Raw genomic sequence first — 25,834 nt, 5'->3', positions numbered from 1 at the left:
TTTTATAATATTGCATTTTACTTTGCAGATTAATATTAATTGTTTTAAATTTTTAAAATATCATAATTTCTTAAACAAATCACCATGCTTCAAATTCCCGAACTAATACGTGTAGACCTCACTTGTTTAGGGTCAACCCGTACTTAGCTCACCCCCCATTTTTCAGCGAGCTGAAAAGTCTAGTCCACTCGCATAAATGCAGGCCCATGAGTATGTGGCCAGCCCGTCTATTTTTTTTTTTATATTTAAAAAAAAATCTTATCATAAAGTTTTCGATATTCAATAAATAGAAAACTTTAATAAGTTTACAAAATTAAGCAAAAATTTTGAGGATTTGGATGATAAGTTGTTAATTCAACATTTTCATCATATTCATATTCGTATTTTAACATACGTGATGTATTCTTCAAATTTTATCACATTCAAAAATACATAATACTTATTTTTTTCAGTCATATAAAAATTTGAAACATTCATTAGAAAAGTCCAAAAAAGAAGTGACATATATACACAACTACAATTTTTATTTTTATGCAGATCAGCCTGCACGGATTGTAAATTTTTACTGACTGAACTTCTCCGGACCAGCGGACTCAATATCCTAACCCGCATTTTTTTACGGACCTCCAGATTGTCCGGAACAAACACACGTTGCCACTCTATTCCAAACCACGTAAAATGGTTGAAAAGTAAAGAAATTGTCTTCTTTTACTTTTATCATTCAGATCTAAAATATATTATTAAAATAGACAACAATAATTGGTCGAATAGTATATACACAAATATTTATAAGAGAATAGGACAGAATAGTAATTTGCTAAGAAAATATCCATTATTTAGGTTTCCCACATTTAGTGCGATTCAGAGCAAGAACGTTTCCGTCATTTCAACCCAAGAATCAGCAAGCATGAAGACAACCACTTTCTCTGAATTTCTGCTCCTTTCACTACTTGCTTCTTATTTCGCATCACTTCATGGATCCACTACTGACCCAAAGGAAGGTATGATATATATTTTTTTTCACTTCTTTCAAACTAAGTTCATTAAAAAATGGTTAGAGTCGTCGTCTGAGTCTTCAGATGAGTAAAAAATAAGAACTTTGAATGATATATAAAAGAACAATCCACAGATTCGTTAATTTAAGATTTTAAACAAAAAATATATAATATTATAATCTTTTATACCAGTTTGTTCATAACTTATTAATATTAAAATGCCCTTAAACTTGTGTGTGCAGTGCAAGCTCTTAGAGATATAGCTAAAACACTTGGAAAAAGTGGTTGGGACTTCAATGTAGATCCATGCAATACAAGTGTAGAATGGACTTTGCCTGGACCCTATGACTCAAAACAAGTTCCCAGAAATAATGTCTCCTGCGATTGTTCCATTGACAAATTCTGCCATGTTACTAGCATGTAAGGTTTTTTTGACTGAAAAAAAGAAGCATAATTTTTTATTACTATATATATTATTAACATTCTTTATTTGGTGGTGTTGCATCTATAACAATTTTCTATCAAAATTACTATCACCTTTAATGAAATATTCCTCTCCATATGATACGTTTATTTATTTCGATGCGCTCTAACTCATATTTATTTTCTTTTAGATTTCATTATGACAGGATTTAAAGAAAATTATAAAGAAAACTTAAAAAAAAAATGTCAGTTTTAAAACTTTTCAGCTTATTATTTATTGTGTATCCTCAAAATGTCCCTGTCATGAAAATTTATTATTATATGTTTATCTATAGTCTTGACCCATTTTTAGATAGAATTAAATTATAATTTTTGTTTATAAAATAATTAAACTTAATTACATGTTATATTAAAATTAATCATTACCTTTATCATCTTAATATAATAATTTCTCTTCTGTCGGTAACTAGGCAATTGGTTTAAAGTGCATTTGATATGATAACTTGATTTTTCTATTTAATCTCTGTATATACTAGTTAATACAGTTATTCATGAAGATAAATTCTCTTCTTTTTTTTTTAGGATTTTCTAATTATTCTCAATTTTTTCGTGGTAAAAACATAAACAGTGACATTGTGGGAGACAGTCTTCAAGGCAATCTTCCAAGAGAGCTGGTTGGGTTACCCTACATTCAAAATATGTACGTGACCCTCTCCTATTCAAGGATAATAGTACTAGTAAATTCATTTATATTCAGTTAATTAACTTATTAATTATTATCCTATTTGCATAAAGATAAGAAGACTAAAAATAGTTATCACATCATACTAATAACAAAACCAAAGAACATGATACTAAGATGAAAATAAAAATTACTTTAAATATTCAATAAAATAAAACTTTTTAATAAATATATAATTAAAAATACTTAAAATTACAAAGTATAAGTAATATATATATATATATATATATATATATATATATATATATATATATATATATATATATATATATATATAAAGCAAGAAAAAAAGTTAAATTTTTCTTAATCCTTTTTCTATTTAAATTGCAAGTTTCATATTATGTTTCACTTTCATGTTTTTTTTTTTGAAACAGTGACTTGTCCCTCAATTACCTTAACGGTACAGTTCCTGAAGAATGGGCAACCTTGAAATATCTAAATAAGATGTATGCTTTCTCTCCATCTTCCATTTTTGAGCTTGATCAATAGTTTCTTCATTATTGTTTAATTTATCTTTTTGATTTTGCATGTTCTTTTAAAATAATAATATTTCATTATTATGATTTTGATATATGATTTGCATTGTACTGATAGTGCCCTATTGGGAAATCGACTAAGTGGTCCATTCCCTGAAGTGCTGACACAAATCACCACTCTCACAACTTTGTGAGTTTTTATATGTCTATTGTAACAGTAATTAGTGTGTTTTGAATTTTACGAATATATATCACTCTCTCTTACTTTTGTTTAAATTTAATAGGGTTCTGGAGTCAAATAATTTCTATGGAAATCTTCCTCCAGCACTTGGGCATCTTCCTCAGTTAGAAAGATTGTAAGGCACCCCTTAATTTCTCTGCAAAATAGACACCATATATATGTTAGTTTATAATTTTCAAGGTGACAATTTAGTTTCTTATTCATCTAACCCAATATAAAGGTATAATAAATGATCCATGTAGCTATTAAATTAAAATATACTGTTGGTAAAAAAAAAAATCACATCTCATTCTAGCACCTTTATTAATAAATATGTGAAAATATTGAGCTTTAGAAAGTTATGTGATCTCTTTACAAAACCCCGAACATCAGATTGACTTAGTGATGGAAGGAAAAGGAAAAGTATAAGCACGTAAAAAATAATGAAATAAAGTAAAGTTTATTTCTTTAAATTGTTTACTATGTTTGCGTCGTTGAAAATTGTACATATGAAATTCATTACATATTTTATTGATGCCACAGGCTACTTAGCTCTAACAATTTCACAGGGGAGTGGCCTCAAACATTTTCCAACCTTACTACATTGAAAGATGTGTAAGCTTCCTACTTTTACTTTTACTTTTCCATCAAGTAGTTTCATTAGATCGAATTATTTTATATTTTATTATATGACTATAGTGTAAGAAAAAAACAATTTTAAAATGATTGTGATTTTAACTTTTTAATATACTACATGGTACTTGTGTATATTTTATTCGTTAAATTTGTTCAATAATGATATTTTGACTTACTTTTTTATTCACTTTTAATCTATTATTTTATTCACTTTTAGGTTATATATTTTAATTTTTTGTAGTGATGTGATGTGATGATTTAAGGGTGATTGGAATGGTGAGTTAAAATTAAATAAAAAAAATGGATCAAAATATCATTATCCAAAATTGTTTAAGACTTTATTGGATCCTATCCTTCCTCATTATTAGAACCTCAGTGATACCCTTCCAATTTTGAATTTCCATGTACACTATGACCACCACGATTCAAGACTCAACCTGAATGTTCCCATTATTTCTCAACATTATATTCATAGTTGTTCCCATGTATGAGTGCATGAGATAAAAAAGGTTAGAGTCATGTTAATACAAATATTTCTTTAATAAAAAAATTTTAAATAATTTCACCTTTTTAAGTTTTCTTTATATGTTATCTTTTGCATTGTACTAGAGTTGACTAGCCAACACTAGGTAACAATTTGATCAATACTAATATTTGAAAACTAAATCAAAAAAATTTCTTACAATAGTATATCTTTTTACAAGACCGAAATTATCCTATAAAGACTCTTCAAACTCATTCTTGAAAAGATTTTTTACTCTTCAACTTTCTAGTTGAGATGTCTTCAAGTCCATATCTCATCCTCAACCAAGTGCGGGTGTGCCTGCAAAAAACTCACACTCAACTCAGTTGAGTACATCATATAGTAATGAATGTTGTAATGATTTACCTGATTGGGCCTGGTCCATACAAATAATTACCATGCTTAATTTGTCTAATAATCTTCGTAATATGCTTTAGTTCCTAATCATTGTTGTAACATAATAAGGTCGAAATGATGTAGGCCACAATGATCCAGGTCATTACAAGGCAATATGGTTTCAAATACATATAGTACACTAGCCCCCAGACTCAATATGACACAAATGAGAGTCTTGAAATACCGAGATGTTTCAAGTAAAATTGGTCGATATGATTCATAGTAATGCAAAGAAAATTTCATATTCTATGGTTGTCTTATCTCATAGGTATACTAGCCCCATAGCTTCAAGGAACAAAGGGACAAAGAGGCTTCATTGGAACGTTACCAAACGGTTAGGTTGTCAACATGAGATAATTAAGGTTCAACAAGACTAAGATAGATCTTAGTAGGGAACTTTCGATTAAGGTTCGACCAGGACCGAGATTTTTCTCAATAGAGAACTTTTGATTAAGATTCAACTAGGACCGAGATGTTTCACGGTTGGGAACATTAATTGGATTTGACTGATACTGAGATGGAACTTGGCAAGGAATTTTGATTGGGTTCAACTAGGACAAAGATGGATCTTGGTAGGGAACGTTGATTGGGTTCGACCAGAACCGAATGGACCTCGATAGGGAATGTTGATTGGGTTTGACAAAAGCCCAAATGGATTTGGACAAAGAACGTTGATTTGAGTCTGACTAGGACCAAGATGGATGTCGGTAGGGAATGTTGATTGGATATGACCAGGACTAGGATGGATATTAATAGGGAACATTGGTTGGGTTCAACTAGGACCTAGATGGATCTCAACAGGGAATTGTGAATGGGTTCAACTAGGACCGAGATGAATCTCGACATGGAACATTGATTAGGTTTGACCGGGTCCAAGTTGGATCTCAACATGAATTGTTAATTTGGTTCAACCAGCACCGAGAAAGATCTCTTTGTTTTGTTATATTTAGTGTTGGTGTTCTTAAAGGTTGAGAGATCAAGGGAAAAAGGACAAGGCCAAGAGGTCAAGACTAAGAAATTGAGGCTGATAGGTTGAGGTCGAGATGTTAAGACTAAGAAGTCGAAGTCTAGATCTTAAGACTAAAAAATCGAGGTCGTGATGTTAAGACGAGATGCCGAGGTTGAGATGTCGAGAACGAGATGTCCAATTCAAGACCAAGAAGTCAAGGTCGAGATATTGAGGTCCAAAGGTCGAGACCAAGATGTCAAGACTGAGATGTTTAAGTCTGTGAAACTAAGGTTGAGAGGTTGAGGTTGACATATCGAGATCAGGAGGTCAATTAAGTAATTAAGGTCGAAAGGTCAAGACTGAAAGCTCGAGGCCAAGATGATGAGGGCAAGAGGTCAAGGAAAGAGGTCAAAAATGAAAGGTTGAGGCCAAGAGGTTGAGACCAAGAAGCGAATGCTGAGATGTCTAGGTTGACAAGTCGAGACTGAGAGGTTGTTGTCGAAATGTTAAGACTATGAAGTCAAGGTTAAGAAGTCGAGGCTGAGATATCGAGGTCAAGAGGTCAAGACTAAGAAATTGAGACTAAGGGGTCGAGGTCGAGGTCGAGATGTTGAGGCTAAGAGGTCGAGCTCGAAAGATCAAGGTCAAAACCGAGAGGTTTAGATGTCGCTACCGAGATGTCTAGATGTTGCGACAGAGATGTTAAGACTGAGAAGTCGATTTTGATAGGTCGAAGACCAGATGTCGAGGCAAAAATATCAAGGTTGTGATGTCGAGCCCAAGACGTTAAGATTGAGAAGTAGAGGTTGAGAAGTCGAGGCCATAATGTGGAGGTCGAGATGATTAAAGTTGAGAAACTGAGGTTAAGAGGTGGATGCTTAAATGTCGTGGTCGAGATGTCGAAGCATAAATATCTTGGTTGAGATGTCGAGCTCAAGATGTTAAGGCAGAGGAGTATAGGTTGAGAGTTCGAGTGTGAGATGTTCAAGTATGAGAAATCGATGTCGAGAGGTGAATACTGAGAAACTAAGGTTGAGAGATCGAGGCCGAGATATTGAGGTTGAGACTAAGAGGTGCAATTGTTGAGATTAGGATGTTAAGACTGAGAAGTGGATGTTGAGAGCTCAAGCACAAGATGTCGAGGCAAAATATCGAGGTCAAGATGTTAAGCCCAAGATCTTAAGATTGATAAGTTGAGATTTAGAAGTCGAGGCCGAGATTTGGAGGCTGGGATGTTTAAGGTTGAGAACTCGAGGTTGAGAGGTGGAGACCGAGAGGTCTAGGCCGTGGTATAGAGGTCAAGATGTCAAGGACAAGAGGTTAGGAGTGAAAGTTCGAGCCAAAGAAAACGAGATTGAGAGGCCGATGTTGAGATGTCGAGGTTGAAAGGTTGGGGCCGAGAGGTTGACGACGAGATGTAAGACTGATAAGTCGAGGTTGCCAGGTGGAGACCGAGATATCAAGGTCGAGAGGTTAAGATTGAGAAATTGAAGTTGAGAGTTTAAGGCCGAGAGGTTGAGGCTGAAAGGTCAAGACCGAGAGATCTATATGTCGAGATTGAGAAGTTAAGACTGAGAAGTCGATCTTGAGAGGTTGAGCACTAAATGTCAAGGCCGACATATCGAGGTTGAGATGTTGATCCTGAGATGTTAAGATTGAGAAGTCAAGGTTGAGAGGTCAAGCCCGAGATTTGGAGGTTGAGATGTTTAAAGTTGAGAACCAGAAGTTGAAAGGTTGAGGCATAGATAGTGTGTCAAAAATGTCGATGCCAAAATATCTAGATCAAGATGTTGAGCTCAAGATGTAAAGACTGAGAAATCTAGGTTGAGAGTTGAAAGATATTGAGGTCTAGAGGTCGAGGCCAAGATATTAGGGTTTAGAGGTCAAGAATGAGAAATTAAGGCTAAGAGGTTGATATTGAGATGTTTAAGGTTGGGAAGTTGAGGTCAAAAGGTCAATGTCAATATATTGAGGTCGAGAGGTCAAGGCTAAGAGATGAAGGCCGAGAGACCGAGGCCGAGATGTCAAGGCTAAGAGATCGAGACCAAGAGGTTGAGAGCTCAACAAAGTCCTTTTTGCATTGCCATCAACAAAGTTTTTTCTTCACAAACCGAACCTCAGCCCATGATGGGCGCCAAATGTTTCTATAAGACCAAAATCATCCTATAAAGACTCTTCAAACCCGTTTCAGCAAAGACTCCTTAATCTTTAACCTTCTAGTTGAGATGTCTTCAGATCCAGATCTCATCCTCAACCAAGTGGGTAAACCTGCAAAAGACACTCTGACTCTCAAATCGGTTGAGTACATCAGATAATAAGTGAATGTTGTAATGAATGTGTAAACCATTTACATCATAAATTGAACTATTTATACAAAGTTTATGGATCCTTACCTAATTGGATCTGAGTTATATAAATAATTACCATGATTAATCTATTTAATGTTCTTTGTACTACGCTTTAGTTCTTAATCATTACTGCAACGTATGCAACATAAGGAGGTTGAGATTAACCGTACCAATATCAGCCTTATCATCACCCATTCTTCTTTTCTTTTCCTATTTATTGAAAAATTTGTTACTTTTCGCATGAAGGCTAAAAGCATAGATGTTTCAAATTTGAACGACTTTCTCCCCCTTCACTCAAAGCACCAATCATAACTATTTATGATCCACATTTCTAACTCTCCTAATGTTGCTTCATTCGCTTTACAATTTGTGCATAATTTAGGGAATATGTACATGAGAAATGTGTCACATGTTCATAAGTTAGGGATTTATATTATTAAATATGATTTATTTTAAGTTTAAGTTTTTTATTGTAATTAAATGTCGATATATAAAAGAATAAATGAAATTTAGTATAACATGATTTTATAATTTTTGTAAAATTAAAATATCAAACATGTTAGTAATAGTTTTCATATGACCTTTCTCAAATAAAATGTATTTTAGATTTAAACATTAATTTCTTTTCTTTTTTCATTGTCCATCCTCTAATATATTTATCAAGTTTTGATTTCACCAATTTCACTACAAGATTATTAAAAGAAGATGAAGTAGACGTCATAGAATTAGTACTATTATTTTTTTTGTTGGACCCTTTAATTCCTTTCATCAAATTGTCGTAGATTTTTTTTCATAATTAATTGTCTTTTTTTGATGTTTACTTAAATTTGCAGACGTCTTGGCGATAATCAATTTTCTGGAAAGATACCTAAATTTATTGAGAAATGGATAAATCTCCAAATATTGTGAGAATCATTTCTCCACAAAATTAAATTTAATTGTTTTTTACGGTTCTTTGATCACATACAACCATAAGTTTTGTTTGGTTAGAGATATTACAGGGAGTGGCTTGGAAGGACCATTTCCATCTGGATTTTCATTTCCACAAAGCTTAATCAAATTGTAAGTACGATCTTTATTGTTCTAACCATCATATCAAAATTAAATGTTTTTTTAATAATATTCTTGCAATATTTTTTGTTATTCCAAAATTAAATGATATGATAGTATTATTTGGCGATAAGCCCAATGACGAATGGGTCGATAGATAAGTTAATGATCGACCTTCCTAATCAGATTTAATATTAACCATTAGAGAATTGTGGTGATAGGCCTGATGAATACTTTGCAGTAACCATTTCTCAGCAAGTGTATTGGTACGTAGTAGTATTAACACGTGTCGTATCCAAAAGGATTTAACAAGTATATTGGTAGTTTGATTTTTGAGTTTTATGTTTTTGAAAGAGAGTGAGAGTAAAAATAAATAGTAGTTATTAGATAGATTGAGTATAGTAGGGGTTATGAATTGATTTCATCTCATCCTCTTCTACTACACAACTACCTTCTTGTTTACTTACTTTGCAAATCATTCATTGTCCTAGGAGTACTCTTTCTATGTAGATATAGGTTCATCCTTGATACACTAGAACCTAAGGACTCCAAACCCAGTGTGATTCCTCAATTCTTGGTAGAATTAGTCCTTGCTTTAATGTGCAAGGCTCTCTCCTCCAACATCCCCTTTGGCTATTGAATCAGCACCAGTACATGTATGATAATTTATTGGGCCTTAGTTTGAGACCAATCTTTTAACTCAATCCCAACCAGTGAAAAAGGATGAGTAATCAATTCATCCACACAAGTTAAGACCAATCTTCCAACTCAAATCAAACCTGTGAAATAAGATGAGTGATCAAGTCATCATTAAGCATAAATAAAACCACAAAAAATAGAATGAAAGCAAAGATAAATACCCAAGAAGTGGAAGTGAATAAAATCAGAACTGATTACATTAAACTTGGACACAAGAAAGTTCAACTACTAATAGAATATTATAAGGCAATTCCAGCAGCATCTACACATAAGATCTACACTAAGAGCATCTCCCTCATGCCTCACTGACTTTATTTTATCCTACTACTACATTGTGGAGCTTCCACTCAATGCTTCTAATGAGAACCCAAACTATTTATTTATAGGAACTTTTGGGCAGTGCTTAGCCCAACTTTTAGTGTTTAGCCATAAGGGTTATTTCACAAGTGGGTTTCCTTACAGCTCAGCCCCTTGTCCTAGTGCTTAGCACATGATCTTTCCTTCTTGGAAGGGTTTTCTTGGATGCTTAGCCTCATGGATTTAGGCTTCAGGTTTCCTCTCAAAGAGGGTTTCCTCATGAGACTCGGCTCAATTTCTCGTGTTCAACCAGAAAGTCCAAATATATTGTCTTGTCTTTTCTACTTCCAGGCTCAGCTCCAGTAATGTAGCTCAGCTACATACTTGATATTTTCTTTTATATTCAATGCAAATTTGCAAAATATCATTATATTTCATAAAACTCTAATTCTACATACCTCATTTCGTATCTTAAGCTAAGGAGGTTTGTTTTATACATAAATAGCATCATTTGATACATGATAAGTGTCAATTTCAAATAGAAAAATTACTTATTCTTGACACTTATCAAGGCCCAATATCATTGAGTCCCTAATCATTAAATGGTCAACTTGATAACATTGATGGAAGGTTTTCATAGAGGGTGCGAAGGGTTAGACAATTAAGAACGACAATAAATGCAGAGGGCAAAATTAAAGAAGACGTTGAACAAGAATAAAGGAGGGGGAAAGCTAAGAGGTCAAGAAAAATAAGGATAAAAGGATCACTGATGCTAGGAAAAAGACAGATCACTCATTGTATGTTTTGGTTGATTGAATTTAACCTTTTGACTATAACACTAGCACCCATCGTTGGGCATCGGTAAAATACTTCCTGTCACCAAAATTTTTATTTTTTGAATATTATCACAAACAATTGGGTGATAGAATGAAGCACATATGCTTTGTGTTGTTGTGTGTCGTTGATCTATGCTCTCTCTCGTTGTCCTAAAACCATGTCTACCACCGAATACATCCCTCAAATGCTTTTGTGAAAGTCTCGATGATAAAAGAAATGACAAGTTTAGCATCGCAAGCCATCATTTCGTTGATGAGGATGTTGTAGTTGAGATTTGTAGCAACAAAACACCATCTATTGCAAATAAATTTGTGAAGAAGAGACAAAAATATGGCATCATATCATTATGTCACCTATGTAATCTTGATCAAACCATTGCAGAGCAGTTGGTTAATCGTGATGAAAATGGATCTAGTATTATCCAATTTTCATAAGATAATTATACTACTATTTTATACCCATTTCTCTCTAGCTTAGATTGATTATATATATATATATATATATATATATATATATATATATATATATATATATATATATATATATACTGCATAAAATAAATTCCAACCAATTTGATCGAACAACCAGTCTCTCAAATGATGATCTACTTGTTGGTTGAGCAACAAGACTCCGTACTATTTTGGTCGAGCAACCAGTCTCCCAAATAATGATCTACCTATTAGTTGAGCAACAAGACTCCGTACTATTTTGGTTGAGCAACCAGTCTCCCAAATAATGATCTACCTATTAGTTGAGCAACTAGAGTCCCAACCATTTGATTGAACAAACAAGTCTCTCAAATTTCGATGATAGTTGGTCGAGCAAACAAGTCTCATAACTCATTTGGTTCTGTAAATAAGTCTCTAAATTCCGATGATAGTTGGTCGAGCAAACAAGTCTCTACCCCATTTGGTTGAGCAAACAAGTCTCCCAAATCTTGAGATAGTTGATCGAGCAAACAAGTCTCGCAACTCATTTTGTTGAGCAAACAAGTCTCCCAACTCATTTTTTTGAGCAATCAAGTCTCCAAAATTTTGATGTTAGTTGGTTGAATAAACAAGTCTCCTATGAAATCATCTTCTAAAGTAGCAACAAGTCTCCCATGAAATCATGTTCTAAAGGAGCAACAAGTCCCCAATGAAAAAGTTTTCTAAAGGAGCAATAAGTCTCCTATGAAATCATCTTCTATAGAAAAAACAAGCCTCCTAGGAGCAACCAGTCTCCTAAGAAATAAAGAAGACATTCTAAAATTCGATGGAGCAAATAAACTCCTAAGAAGTGCTTTACCATTTTTTAGGGGATCGAAAGCCGAAAAGTACATTTCATGAAACATGATTTTTACTTGGTATACAACAACATCAAAGCCATCCTTGAAAGAACATTAAGCCATGGGTGAGAACATTTTAACAGTTCATATCTCAAACTGTGCAAACTACAAAATGTGATATTAAGGTCGTCAAGCACTTTAGTAGTCCCATTTTGGAGACCTAACATTGTTTGGGCTTATAATAGGATATATATAATATTTGAGTCGATAATTAAAATTGTCTAGTCTTACGCTCTACAATGCTAAGGCTAAGGGGGTTGTGTGGTGTTATGCCCAATGTCGACTGAGTCAATAAGCCCAAAGCCGTTTGGATTAAGATTGTCATATGTCCTGATAGACTTACACTTTGAAAAGATAAGGCTAAGGGATGGTATGGTGAGAGGCCCAATGCCGATTGAGTCGGTAGATAGGTTCAGGACCAACCTCCTTGATCATATTTAATTTTAATAGTTAGGAAACTATGGTGATAGGCCCAATATCATTGGGGCCCCAATTAATAAATGACCAACTTGATGAGCTTGGTAAATGGTTGGTTTGATGAGCATTGATGCAAGGTTTCAACGAAGATCTGGACAATTAAAAGCGAAAATAAACGTGGGGGCAAAATTAAAGAAGACATTTGGAATAAAGGAAGGAAAAGCTAATAGGCTAAGAAAAATAGAGATATAAGGACCATTGATGTTAGGGAGAAGACATATTACTCATTGTTTATGCCAGTTGATTAGATTTTATTCTTTTGACTAAAACATATTCTTTATAATTTATACTTACTATCATATTAATTTTCTTGCAATAGGATGTTTCAAACATTTCAAATTGAATTAGTTATTTTTTATTTTCTAGTTTGAACACGAATACATTATATTAGTATGTTTATTTTTTAGAAAAACAAAATAATATATATTTAGAAGAATACATTTATTAATAAGTGACATATTTATCATTTTATTAAGAAAATTTAGACAACAATTATAATACGATAAAAGAAACCGCATTTAGAAGCTAAATTTTGAAGAAAAGAAATAAATGTATATTAATTTTTAAGGTTAAATATGTTTTTAGTTCCTAAATTTTGATGTGAAATTAAATAAAAGTAAATAAAGTCTTTATAACCCAATTTTGATATATATTTTTTACATGTTAAACGGATTTTCTAACTAAAATTTGAATTATTTATACTATTTGATATATTATATATTTCAAATGTTAGTCTATTACACGATTTAACATTATGAAAATAAAACTAATGTTATTAGGTTAAAAATTATACCAATTCATTTTTTAAGCTTGAAGACTAAACTGTATTACAATTTGAAACGATATGAATTTCAATATTATGATTAAGTTTAGGATTATAAACGTATTTAACCCTAATTTTTACTTAAAAAATTATTTGATAATTCTAAAATAAAATAGAAAGCGAACTATTCTATTTTTATAATTATTTTATAATGCCTTTAATTTTTTTAAAGAATTCTTTAATGCATTCACATCGCTAAAATATTAAATGCAGGGAAGTTACCGACTTAAATGGACCCGAGTCAACTTTTCCATTAGTTAACTTGACACTATTGGAACGATTGTGAGTATTTTTTTCTCTTTATTTTCCATTTTTATTTGATCTCTTCTATAAAGCGTAAATAAAATTTAAACAAGTCTAAACAAAGGCGGGTAGTGATATTTTGCTTTGTATTTAAAGAATAAATTACTACTTATGTCTCTCATCAATGAAATGATCACCTAATAATATTAAAATGGTTAGAGTGAGATTTCATATTAATTAGGCATATAATTAAATTATAATATATATGAATATAAAACTCCATTTGTTAAATTATTTGAAATTGAGTTCAATTTGAAGTTATTTTTAGATGATGATAAAGTGTTATTTAAAATTTATTTTAGTAAAGTTGGTTGAATATTTATTACTGGCTACTAGATTTTCATAATACTACTTCTGAGATCAGTGGCTAAAGCAACCAAAATTTTAAGGAGTAAAATTATATTTGTTATATATAAATTATTTATTTTTAATTAAAATAATGTTCATTTTTTTATATCATTTTCTCTATTCAAAACAAATACTCATGAAAATAGAATCCAAACAATATGACAATAATATATATGAAAGAGTAAAATAAAGTTTATCATCAACAATAATATATTAAAATAAATAAATAAAAGTTACCTTTAGTCAGAGTGTTTCTCTAGGTTCTTTCAATGACTTAAAATCTTCAATAATTGAAGCTAGTTGCAATATCTCTTTCCTGAAAATCAACTCAATTACATGTAACAATGAAAACATCTTAGTCAGGTCATCCACTTGTCTTTTTACCAAAAAGATAACATGGTAAGCAACATGCAACATCTTTTAATGGCAAATACTCTAACCATGAAGAGGAAATAAGCTAAATCACGTATACTGAAATCTTCTTGGATGATCATCTTTACCAAAACAACGATTAATTTTCTAGATGCATTTGATATGACCCTATTTTAGATAAGCCTTTCGTACCTCATCAATGTGATTTGGTGGGTATTGCCAATTTTGAATACGCTACCCCGTATCACGTTCTAAAGCATTTTCAAATTCATTATATGTAACTTTAAGAACCTTAGAGAGTTGTTTTTCATTTTCTTCAATTTTTGGATTCTCATGAAGTTTCTCAATTTTAGATGATGTAGATGTATTTTTTTTATCTTCATCACAAGCTTTCCTCTTGAAAAAGGAATCAATTCTTTTACTCTATACCATAATTTTTCTAATATAAATTTGTCACCTCTCACCTATCTACAAAAAATATAAAATTATGAATACTCCAAATTAAATCTTAAAACGAAGACTCAATATTTTAAGAAAACTAATAACTTCTAAATGATTAGTTTCCGTTAACTTAGAGTAGATTCCTAATTTTGCTCTTCCCTTACACAACTTTAAAGCCTAATATAGCTCTATCTACACAAAGAAGAATTTGATCAACAATTAGAGCATGATTTTATGATCTCTAACCGATAGAGATATGTCTAGAGCGTATAAAAACTACATACAAGATGAAAACATATTGCTTAAAAAAAAGGATAAAAAATGAACTTACTCAAAAGAATGAATTGTTCGGTCCCAAATGTGCCTTAACTCCTCAATTTTGCCATAGTGAAATTTGATTTTGAAAATAATAAGGAATTGATGGTGAAAATTAAGATAGAAATAAGAGGAGAGAAAGAGACAGAGGCACGGAAAAAGAAAAACCCAAATAAAAAAATATAAAAAATTATAATAGAGAGGAAAAACATGATTTTTAAATTTTAAAAAAGCTTTTTTAAAATAAATTAATATAAATAAAGTAATAATATATAAATATTTTAAAAAATATATAAAAATAAAATAAAATAAAAATAGTTAAGGAAGCCGTGACTTCCCTGTCACACTTATGTTCTGTCATTGTCTGAGATGTTTAATTCTAGATATGTTTTAAAAATTCCACATCAAATATAGATATATCATGTATATTTTATGACATTAAATTAAGTTAATCTTTATTTAAGCTTTATTTATGCTTAATTTAAGAAATTATGCTTTATTTAAGCTTAATTTAAGATAGTATAAAACTATTAATATGTAAATGGATGAAGAGTTTTGTCTCACTCGTTTTGGCTAAAATTGGTCCACCAAAGATAGAATGAAGCGAGTTGGTCCACAGTAGCATACTTGGTTTAAAATCTTAACTTGCTAACTTTTTCTTAATTTGTTCGGCCTCATGTCCTCTGTTATTGATTTTTCCTAATTCCGTGTTCTACGATATTTAGACCTCAATGTGAAAAAGGCAATAAAAAATTTGTACCAAATTATAATTTATATATAATATCAGTTATGTAACATTAAATTAGAATTAAATTCCAATTGTTTAAGAAAATTAATAATCATCTATATTCAACTTAAGACAAATTTAATAAAAGAACTACATAATATTTTACATTTTGCTAGAGCTAAAACATGATTTTATACAATTATATTAATTGAAATAAGTGATAACCATTAAGTTATATATATATATATATATATATATATATATATATATATATATATATATATATATATATATATATATATATATATATATATAAGCACACTATATTATTTGGAAATAAATTATATAGAGGAGAAAAAAAACTCGTTTTGTATAGTTTAAAGTAATGTTCGAATTATTGTAAACTAATATGAATGTACAAATAAATGACATTTCATTTTTTTCTTAAAACCTTATATATTACTTTATACTGTATAAAAAACAAGAGTACCGATTAATGCTAGCAGCAACTATGAATTAATAAAGTCATTTTTTTGTTATTACTATTGGGATATATATAGTGGAACCCCATATATCGACATTATTATATATTTTTTTATTATAACAAAAAAATATTATTAAATTATAAAATGTTTTTTATAAGAAATTCATCCTAAAAGTAAATAATTTTTTAAAATTTTATTATAAATAATTTTTATTAAATCAGTAATTTCTTTATTATGAATAGTTATTTGAATTAAGAAAATTATTTACTAAGAAAGAAAAATAAAAAAATTAAATTATGTATTAAAAAGAGATTTTTTGTTTTTGTTGAAGGTATATATGAAATTAATAACTTACTGTAATTATAATTTCTAGAAAAAAAAATAATGTAACATCTCATTTAATAGCTTTTAAACTACTAAACAAAGTATTATATAGTGATAACCCAAAGCAGATAACATGGAAGTTAAGTATAATCTTATACAGTCATCCAAAACCGAGTAATGACAATACTATATGTACAAGACCTTTAGAAGAAAGGAAAGGTAAATTCTAACCACTTACTACAAAACACACCTATCTACAGGACCTCTGGATACTATTGTTCAGTCCTACTATCAACGCCACGCGAAAACTCTCCACCTGCAGCCTCCTCTGCTCACACATTTAAGTGATCATTGCAAAGAATAAAACAAAGGGTAAACAAACATAAAACACGTAGGGTAAGCTAATAATGATTTAAAGAAGGTTACATTAGAGTAAGAGCATAATAACAATCAATTATCACAAATTCACACATGAACATTCCAATACTCACACGTGATTCAACTCTAGACTCAATTATCCGGATATATGCAATTAACATCAGACCTCTTGGTGGCTTGCATTGGTGTATGATTCCCAAACTCTGCAGAGTTTAGCCTCAAGGGGTTATCACCCAATCATCACACCAAGTAAGTCTCCTTTGCGTCAAAGACTTGATCGAGTCCAATGGCCAAGACCTCCTGCTACTCCTCACGACATGACTCAGTATACTCTATATGAGCCTTAATGGTTATTGGAGCGTCAGGATACCAACCAAAACTGAGTCCTTATGTCTTTGCTACCTCATCCACACTTAGAATTTCTCCATGAAATTCCTCCATAATTCACATATAATAGGTCCATATTCACCCAATCTCACTCAAAGCATACCAAGACAGTCAAAATAATTCATTTCAGATAAGTTAATGCAATGAAACACATCAAAATAGCAAACAGATGAAATCTGACAGCCAGCGCTCAACTTCAGATTCCAACGCTCAGCCTCAGCATTAAAATTTTGTTCCAGACCTGCAGGGGTCCCAGCGTTGGGGCACCGCTTGGCTGGCGCTCAGCCTCATTCTTCTCGCATTTTTCAGAGCCAGGCACCATTGGGTTGGCGCTCAGCGCTGATCCTCTCACATTTTTCAAGGCTCAGCCTCACACCAGAAAACAACACATATTCTGGTTTTCGTTGGGAGATGTTTCACTTGATTTCATGACCCAAATTGGCACCTCCATGGCAGTATTGTCTAGTTTTCAAAATGGTTTTTAAGCAAAGTGAGATGATACCAATTAGAGCCATGATTCAAGTGTTCATTTTCCAATTCAACCTCAATTCACACAATGCAATCACAATTTCACTTATACCAAACATCAAACAATTCATATTCCATCATACTTCAAACAATCAATTCTAATTACACACAATTACATTCATTGTATCCTCTAATTAAATTCAATTATCAGCTTCCCTTACCAGATTAACTCGCACAATCTACTGTCAAAAACCTAAAACCCCTTTTCCATTGTCGATGCTCACAAATCAACTTAAAAGTATCAGAAACATGATCAGAGAACATCATTAGAGCCACTGATCGACAAAGAATTTTTACAAGATACGCAAACCTCACATGCGATACAGATTACAACACATGCAAGGTTTTAAGAAAAGACTGAGAAAAGAGCAGAATTATAACTTACTCAATTCAAGGTTCTAATCGGACAGACTTGGAGATCTCGCCGCAGTGATCACTCTGGCGGTCTCTGATTTCAAAAAAGATGAGAGAATGGTAACATATTTTAGAGAGAAGTTAGAGAGAATTTAGAGAAAAAAGTTTTAGAAAGATAGTGTTTTCTAAATAATAAAATCCTTTTATAAAATTTTTATTTATATATAAATGGTTTATTATTAAAATAATAATAATAGAATCTTATTATTTTAAACACAGACATTCTTTTAATGTGATTTTCTAGATTCTCACAAATAATAGTAACACCAACATGATATCAATAAATTTCAATTTCAGAAATTTATTTCATTTTTCATTTCAAAAAGTGTTACAAAAACGCTTGATGATTTTAAGAACAAGAATAATACTTTATTCTATATTTAACTATTGTGCAGGATATTAAGGAGCTGCAATATTAACGACAAAATACCAGAATATATTGGAAACTTGACAAATTTGAAACTTCTGTAAGTTCTGATTCACTCATTTCTTCACCGTCATGTTTGCTTCAGATTTTTGTGGCCACAAACTCCAACAATTATTTGTTCACGTGTGCACTTCTGCAAACCAACACACCTCGTGAAATTACATTTGTTGTTCAATAAAAATAAATAAATATACATGACATAGTAAATTTAGCTGTGGTGGAGCCTATGGTTAAGGAAATGGTGTGGCTCCTGTGGTGAATATTGGGGTTCTTATTGTGGGTCTTGTAATATATTTTGTGGGAGAATATCTGCTGGATATTGTTGTTCGCATGAACCAAATCATAATAATCTTTGTATTGTGCATAAATTTTTTATTGTTAAGAATATATATGTTTCTAATGATGATATAGTGTCGATGAATTTTGATTTCTTGACTCATATGTCTTTTTTTTTGAAGGATATTATTTTCACTGTAAATAGTTTACGAGGTTTACAACGTTTAGATTTATTTCATTGTAATTATGAAATAATTCCTAACTTTTTAATGTCTAAAACTTATTTTATGAAAAAATTGAAAATAGTTTTTAAATGGATTAAAATGCTTAATGAGAAGAAAGATTTTAGTTCTGAACAGAATGAAAAGTTAGTTTAAACTACAGAAAGCCCGGTCATAAAAGAAAATTAATAATAAATCTTTCAAAACAAAGATTTCTAACAATTTATAATAAATTTTAAAGGTCTTTCGTGGACTGTTAGTGAGTTTAATTTATTTAAAAATTTTGTTATTAGACTTTAGTTTTCTACTTGTCTTGCATTGATTTACTTTTTTTTTCCAATTATGTATTTACTTAATTTTTTCATCATAAAATAATTTTTGTCTATGTAATTATATATATTTATATATTTTTATATGATTTTCATAATATAGCATAAAACTACCACTAAGTTCATTAACCAAAAGAAGAAATTAGTCTGCCCGTTAAATTTTTTTTCACAACAAATAAGTTCATATTTTGTGCCTCAAATAATCATAGTCCTTGATTATGCTTCATAATTCCTTTTTTATTTACATTAGATGATTCATATCACATGTTTACCCAAATACAATGATATATTCGTATTATCTTTGAATGTGACTCTTTTCATTATCTTGACTTGTAAAACAATTTTCTTTCAGGGATCTCAGCTACAACAAATTAAGGGGAAAAATTCCAAACATGGAAGGACTGATTAACGCTACAAATATGTACGTATCCTAATTTTTCAATGAAATACTTCCTACATTACAAAAAAAAATTTCATTAACAATCAATTTAATAAAAATATTGACTAATTTAAATATCAATTTATAAAATAGAAACTTATTAGTTAATATAAAATAATAAAAAAATTATAATTAATCTATAAATTAATTTTTAGCTATCAAAATTTTAGTACCAAAAAAATTAGTTTATAAATTGGTCATTAAACATTAGCGACTAATGTTTTGATTACCAAAAGAATTAGTTCTTAAATCAGTCTTTAATTAATTAATGACTAATTCAACGATCAATTATAATTTTTTATTCATAATAATAATTATTTTAATAATCAATAAATTTTAATATATAAATTAGTATTCAAATTGGTTAATATAACGACTAACAATTCTTACTTACTAAAATTAGTTATTATTTAAGAGCTTTTTGTAGTGACCCTCTTTAATAAGAAAATCTATGTCTTATATATATATATATATATATATATATATATATATATATATATATAAATATTGTAATTATTTTTAATTTAAAACAGTGATATATATGCATATTATTATAAATAAAATGAAGTTGTTAAGTGAATTTAGTCCACTTCCAAAAAACGTTCGTTACATACAGTGTGTGAAATAGTGAATTTTAAAATTAAGGCATGAAAAACAGACAAAAATTTAAAATGACTATAAAGTGAAGTATAATTATTTTCAAGGACAATATATATATATATATATATATATATATATATATATATTTTTTTTTTTTTCCCTCAAAGATACCATTTTGATGAATCTATTTCATTGTTTTCTTTTTACTATATATATAATAGATATTTGACTGGAAACCTTCTAACTGGATCAAGAAATGAATGGAGACTACCTGAGAAGAAGATTAAGTCCATGTGAGTTATTTATTTTATTTTTTGTAAGTTTCCTTTGATCAAATTATTGAGTTGCTCTTCATGGTTTAATATACAATTTTTTGACAAATTATTTTCTTTACCACATTTCACATTTTGTGCAGAGATCTTTCATACAACAATTTCAGCAACGATAATGAAAGAGCACCACGATGTCAAGATCAAAAGAAGTAATATTGCATATTCATGTTCATTATTTTTGCTATGTTTCACGAATTTATTTGCGACTAATCTATGTCTTATATACATGCCTAGGAATCTTTTTGCAAGCTTTTCAAGTGAGAACAACTCGTAAGTTTTATTTCGGATACATTGGACCTTTATCAAGTAAAATATAGTTTAAATTGATGACACAATTAAAATTGATTAATTTAATTACTTTATTGGTCATGACTTGATAAATCGATTATTTATTTCTGTAAAGAAAAATAAATAAATAAATAAATAAATAAATATATATATATATATATATATATATTCTGTTTTATTTTTTCTATAGTGAAATATGTTTTTATTTGACTTGGATATGCTCTTACTTGTTTAGTCCTTTTCATTTCTTTCAGAGGACCCTATTTATGTATAATGGACAAGTGTCGTAAGAGTAAGTGAATCGAAAACTAACTTTCGTAAATTATGTATCAAAATTTCACTGTTTCATTAGTATTTAGTATTTGAACCTGTTTATGCTTAGATTTGTTGAATATAAATATGAAAAGAAATATGAAATATGTGTCTATGCATAAATTATATAATGGTCCGATTTGGAAGAAGAAGAAATGGTTTCAACAAGGAAATGGATTTTGCCAAGAACGTTAATTTTAATTTATGATTAAAGTCACATTCTAAATAAAGATAGAACTTCTTTATTTCGTATAAATAGAACCCATGTTACAGGGATTTTTGTAATATGTCTTGCACACTGAGTAGCTAATTGAATTTTAAGTATGGTAGTATAGAATTAGAAAAATCAACTACACAAGTGAGATAGTATAAAGTGAGATAGTATAAAATTCGAAAAGGTTAAATATGTTTTTAATTCCTAATTTTTAATATAAAACTAAAATTTGTTTTTGTTTGAAATATTGATATATTTTAATTCTCAAACTTTTATATTGGGTGGATAAAATCCTTTTAATCAAATTAGTTAATTTTTTTTTTCAAACACATTTCATACTAGTATTTGAATTGTTTAAAGAGTTTGATACATTCTTGTTTTTGCTTCAATATCAGCTGAAAAATGTGTTTCACACATTTTCAATTTCACATCAAAGATCAAGAACTAAAAATATAATTAATCCAATTAGAAAAATTAATACATTTCACCATTAAAACAAACAACATTAATCAAAAAGTGTAAGATAAGTATTATCGTACTTTGTAAGCATTATAGTATTTAAGATCTCATCACTAAGACTTTATTTGATTTTAAAGTTGAACTCTTTACTCTCTCCTATTTAGCCTTTTACTTCTTCCATATAAATTGTGGTGGAAATGAAGAGATAACCATTGGAGATACAACATATGATCGTGATTTATACGTTCAATCCGAAGAAGTGGCTTATTCGTCGATGTCAAATTGGGCAATTAGCAATACTGGTTTCCTACTGGACGCTAACAATGAAAAAGAAGCACGTAGTAGCTACCAAGTACAAAACATATCAAGGCTTTCTATGTCGGATGATGAAGCTAAACTATATAGCACTGCAAGAATCTCTCCTCTTTCTTTAACTTATTATGGATTTTGCCTCGCAAATGGGAATTACACAGTAAAACTTCACTTTGCTGAGATAATGTTCACTGATGATAACACTTACAAAAGCCTAGGTAGACGCGTTTTTGATGTCTACATTCAGGTATCACTTACAATGCATTTTACATGTATAATTTTTTTTTCACATGCTTAAGCAATTCTTGCCAACATTACATTTTAATGCTGCAGGGAAAACGAGTATTGAAGGATTTCAATATAGCAAAGATAGCACAAGGGGCTGGAAAGGCACATATAGAAAATTTTACTGCTTCTGTGAGTAACTCAACCTTAGAGATTCGTTTCTATTGGGCAGGAAAAGGGTCAACTGGTATTCCAAAAAGATCAGTATATGGCCCTCTTATTTCAGCAATATCTGTCACTTCTGGTGGGTTTTCTTTTCTCCAGGTTTTATTTCTGTTGTTTACGTTTAGAATATTAATTTATACATGTAATTCTTCTTATCACTAACAGATTTTAAACCCCCATCACCACCAAGTCATAAACGGGTTGCAACATCAATTATTCTCATTGTGGTTGCAATATCAATTATTCTCATCTTGGTGGCTGGCATACTTTGGTGGAGATTTTGTCTTAAAAGTAATAATTCATTAGCTAAAGGTGAGTATGGAGCATATACTATTATTTATTTGATTGACAAACCTCTGTAACTCAAACATACTTTGGAATTATCAAAACTCAAACATGTTTTTTATACACATGAATTAACAATTTAAGATGTAGAACTAGTGTAGTGAAAAGAGTAGTGTGTAGTTAAATGTTTCCTTATCTAATTTAGGGCATACTTATGCTCATTTTTCAAAAATATTAATGATGATTTCAATCGATGCAGAATTCAAGGATTTAGATTTGAAAACTGGTGTATTTACCTTACGTCAAATCAAAGTAGCAACAAATAATTTTAATATTTCCAACAAGATTGGAGAAGGAGGATTTGGTCCAGTATATAAGGTATCCAAAAAGTATATATATTTTTCTGAATTTCGTAATTGATTCATTATCATAGTTGATATTATTTACTTATTGATGAATTTCCTCTAATCAAATGTATTCCACATTCCCTACATGTAGGGCATTTTGTGGGATGGCACAATGATAGCAGTCAAACTGCTTTCATCTAAATCAAAACAAGGAAACCGTGAGTTCATAAATGAGATAGGCTTGATCTCAGCTTTGCAACATCCTTGTCTGGTTAAACTTTATGGTTGTTGTGTCGATGGAGATCAACTATTGTTGGTATATGAATATTTGGAAAACAATAATCTAGCACGGGCTTTATTTGGTAAATCATTATAGTATTCAACATTGATTTATTTTTTATTTCACATAACAACTTTATTTTGACTAAACATTTCTTGTCAACTTTTATGAAATTGCAAAGGTAATGAAGAACACAGTTTGAAATTAAATTGGGCAACAAGGCAGAAGATCTGCATAGGTATTGCTAGAGGTTTGGCTTTCCTACATGAAGAATCAAGATTAAAAATTGTTCACAGGGACATCAAGGCCACTAATGTTTTGCTTGATAAAGAGCTAAATCCAAAGATATCTGATTTTGGTTTAGCTAAACTTGATGATGAAGACAACACTCATATAAGCACTCGAATAGCTGGGACCTAGTTAGTCTTTCTTTTCTTTTCATCTATGATCATATCTTACATAATTATGATAACTTACACAAATTTCCAAATTATTAAAAAGATAAACTAAAACATAATTTTCTTTTAGTGATGTAATCATGCAATTCAATTTTGCAGCGGATATATGGCTCCCGAATATGCCATGCATGGTTATTTGACAGATAAAGCAGATGTTTATAGTTTTGGAATTGTTGCCTTGGAAATTGTTAGTGGAAAGAGTAACACAATCCGCCGACCAAAGGAAGGAACGATGTGTCTTCTTGATTCGGTAATTTTATTTACAAACTTATCTATTATTCATGCGAATCTAAAAACTCCATAACATAATCTAATTACCCTTTCTGTTTTGTGTAATAAAGAAATAGTGTCATACAATTTTCATCTATAATAGCAATTGTGATGAACTTCATACTTTTGTTTTTCATAATTTTCCTTAAATGAAGGCATATATGTGACATATTGTGTTGCGTTAATTTATAAAATTATGGTGTTCAATTGTGTAATTCTATGTTCTGGATTTTCTACAAAGACTCTCAATGATTTTTTCCTTTCCAAGTTAGGCACGTGTGTTGAAAGTAGAAGGCAAATTAATTGAGTTAGTTGATGAAAGACTAGGGTCAAATTTCAATGAAGAAGAAGTGATGGTGATGATTAAGGTGGCTCTTCTGTGCACCAACGCCACTTCCAATCTTAGACCCACCATGTCTTCAGTTGTTAGCATGCTTGAAGGCAAAAGTCTTGTTTCAGAATTTACTTCAAATACAAGTGAAGTAATGGATGAAATGAAGTTAGAAGCAATGAGACAGTACTATAATCAAACAACACAAAAGGAGTTAACGGTGCCACAAAGTCAAAGTTTATCAATTGAATGGCCTTCATCTTCATCTTCTGTTGATCTCTATCCCATTAACCTTAATTCGTCAAACTTGGAGACAAAGAGATTAAAAGATTCTATATAAAACTGTAATAAGTCTTTATATAATTTGATGTATTTATACTTTGAATGTTTATTTGTAGAGTCTTGTAATATAAGTGCTTAAAAATATAATTTTTGATAGTTAACATTGTAAATTGTAGTTGTTAAAACTCGTTATAAATGATATTTATTATGAATAATATTTATGACAAATAAAATAACCATCACACATGTAAATATATAAATATATAAATATATAAATATATATATATATTAAGATCAGCTTATAATAAATATGTTTTAAATCTTATTATTTTTTGTTAATAAAGAAAAAAGAAATCAATGATTAAAAATCACCACAAATTTCACCCGCAATTGTTGTTAACATTAAGAATTTTATCCCTACCAATTTAGAGATGAAAAAGGGTCATTATTCTTAATGGTTTGAGATGTTCAAAATCCATTATCGAACATACCAAGTCCTTGATCACATTCTCGTATCCATAACAAAAGCAACTAACATGGCACAAGAAAAGGTTGTCGAAGTCGATCTAGTACTTTGGTATGAACTTGTACTTCAATGGAATTATGCTATCATCTCCAACGATCTTTTGCACACCATTTTGCATGATACTCGAATGAATAACAAGCATGGAGTGACTACAAA

General features: G+C 30.3%; 1 protein-coding gene across 3 annotated transcripts; it reads left to right on the top strand.

The window, feature by feature from the left end:
* The first annotated feature begins 835 nt into the window (after nucleotides 1-835).
* LOC114185901 (probable leucine-rich repeat receptor-like serine/threonine-protein kinase At3g14840) lies at nucleotides 836-25,353 on the top strand. Of its 3 annotated transcripts, none has more exons than XM_028073848.1 (24): nucleotides 836-1,001; nucleotides 1,238-1,415; nucleotides 2,047-2,118; nucleotides 2,535-2,606; nucleotides 2,755-2,826; nucleotides 2,921-2,992; nucleotides 3,400-3,471; nucleotides 8,542-8,613; nucleotides 8,699-8,770; nucleotides 13,432-13,500; nucleotides 18,636-18,707; nucleotides 19,846-19,914; nucleotides 20,754-20,825; nucleotides 20,948-21,013; nucleotides 21,099-21,134; nucleotides 21,407-21,444; nucleotides 22,302-22,696; nucleotides 22,783-22,978; nucleotides 23,065-23,211; nucleotides 23,444-23,562; nucleotides 23,683-23,893; nucleotides 23,993-24,230; nucleotides 24,369-24,519; nucleotides 24,812-25,353. In XM_028073848.1, the coding sequence occupies exons 1-24, from the start codon at nucleotides 908-910 to the stop codon at nucleotides 25,208-25,210; spliced, it is 3,054 nt and encodes a 1,017-aa protein (XP_027929649.1). In that variant the 5' UTR covers nucleotides 836-907; the 3' UTR covers nucleotides 25,211-25,353. The 3 variants fall into 3 exon arrangements, with proteins under 3 accessions (XP_027929649.1, XP_027929651.1, XP_027929650.1); XM_028073850.1 differs by having other exon boundaries at nucleotides 24,808-25,144; XM_028073849.1 differs by lacking the exon at nucleotides 13,432-13,500.
* Nucleotides 25,354-25,834: the final 481 nt, after the last annotated feature.

This window comes from Vigna unguiculata, chromosome 5, assembly GCF_004118075.2.
Source record: "Vigna unguiculata cultivar IT97K-499-35 chromosome 5, ASM411807v1, whole genome shotgun sequence".
In the NCBI taxonomy this organism is placed as follows: Eukaryota; Viridiplantae; Streptophyta; class Magnoliopsida; order Fabales; family Fabaceae; genus Vigna; species Vigna unguiculata.
The sequence above is the reverse complement of the archived record's forward strand: the minus strand, read 5'-3'. Positions and strand labels throughout refer to the sequence as shown.

Coding starts and splice junctions, on each gene's coding strand:
- LOC114185901 (XM_028073848.1), top strand. CDS start 908: ATGAAGACAACCACTTTCTCTGAATTTCTGCTCCTTTCACTACTTGCT. Junction 18,708..19,845: donor TTGACAAATTTGAAACTTCT/GTAAGTTCTGAT, acceptor ATTTTCTTTCAG/GGATCTCAGCTACAACAAAT. Junction 22,697..22,782: donor TTTTTGATGTCTACATTCAG/GTATCACTTACA, acceptor TTAATGCTGCAG/GGAAAACGAGTATTGAAGGA.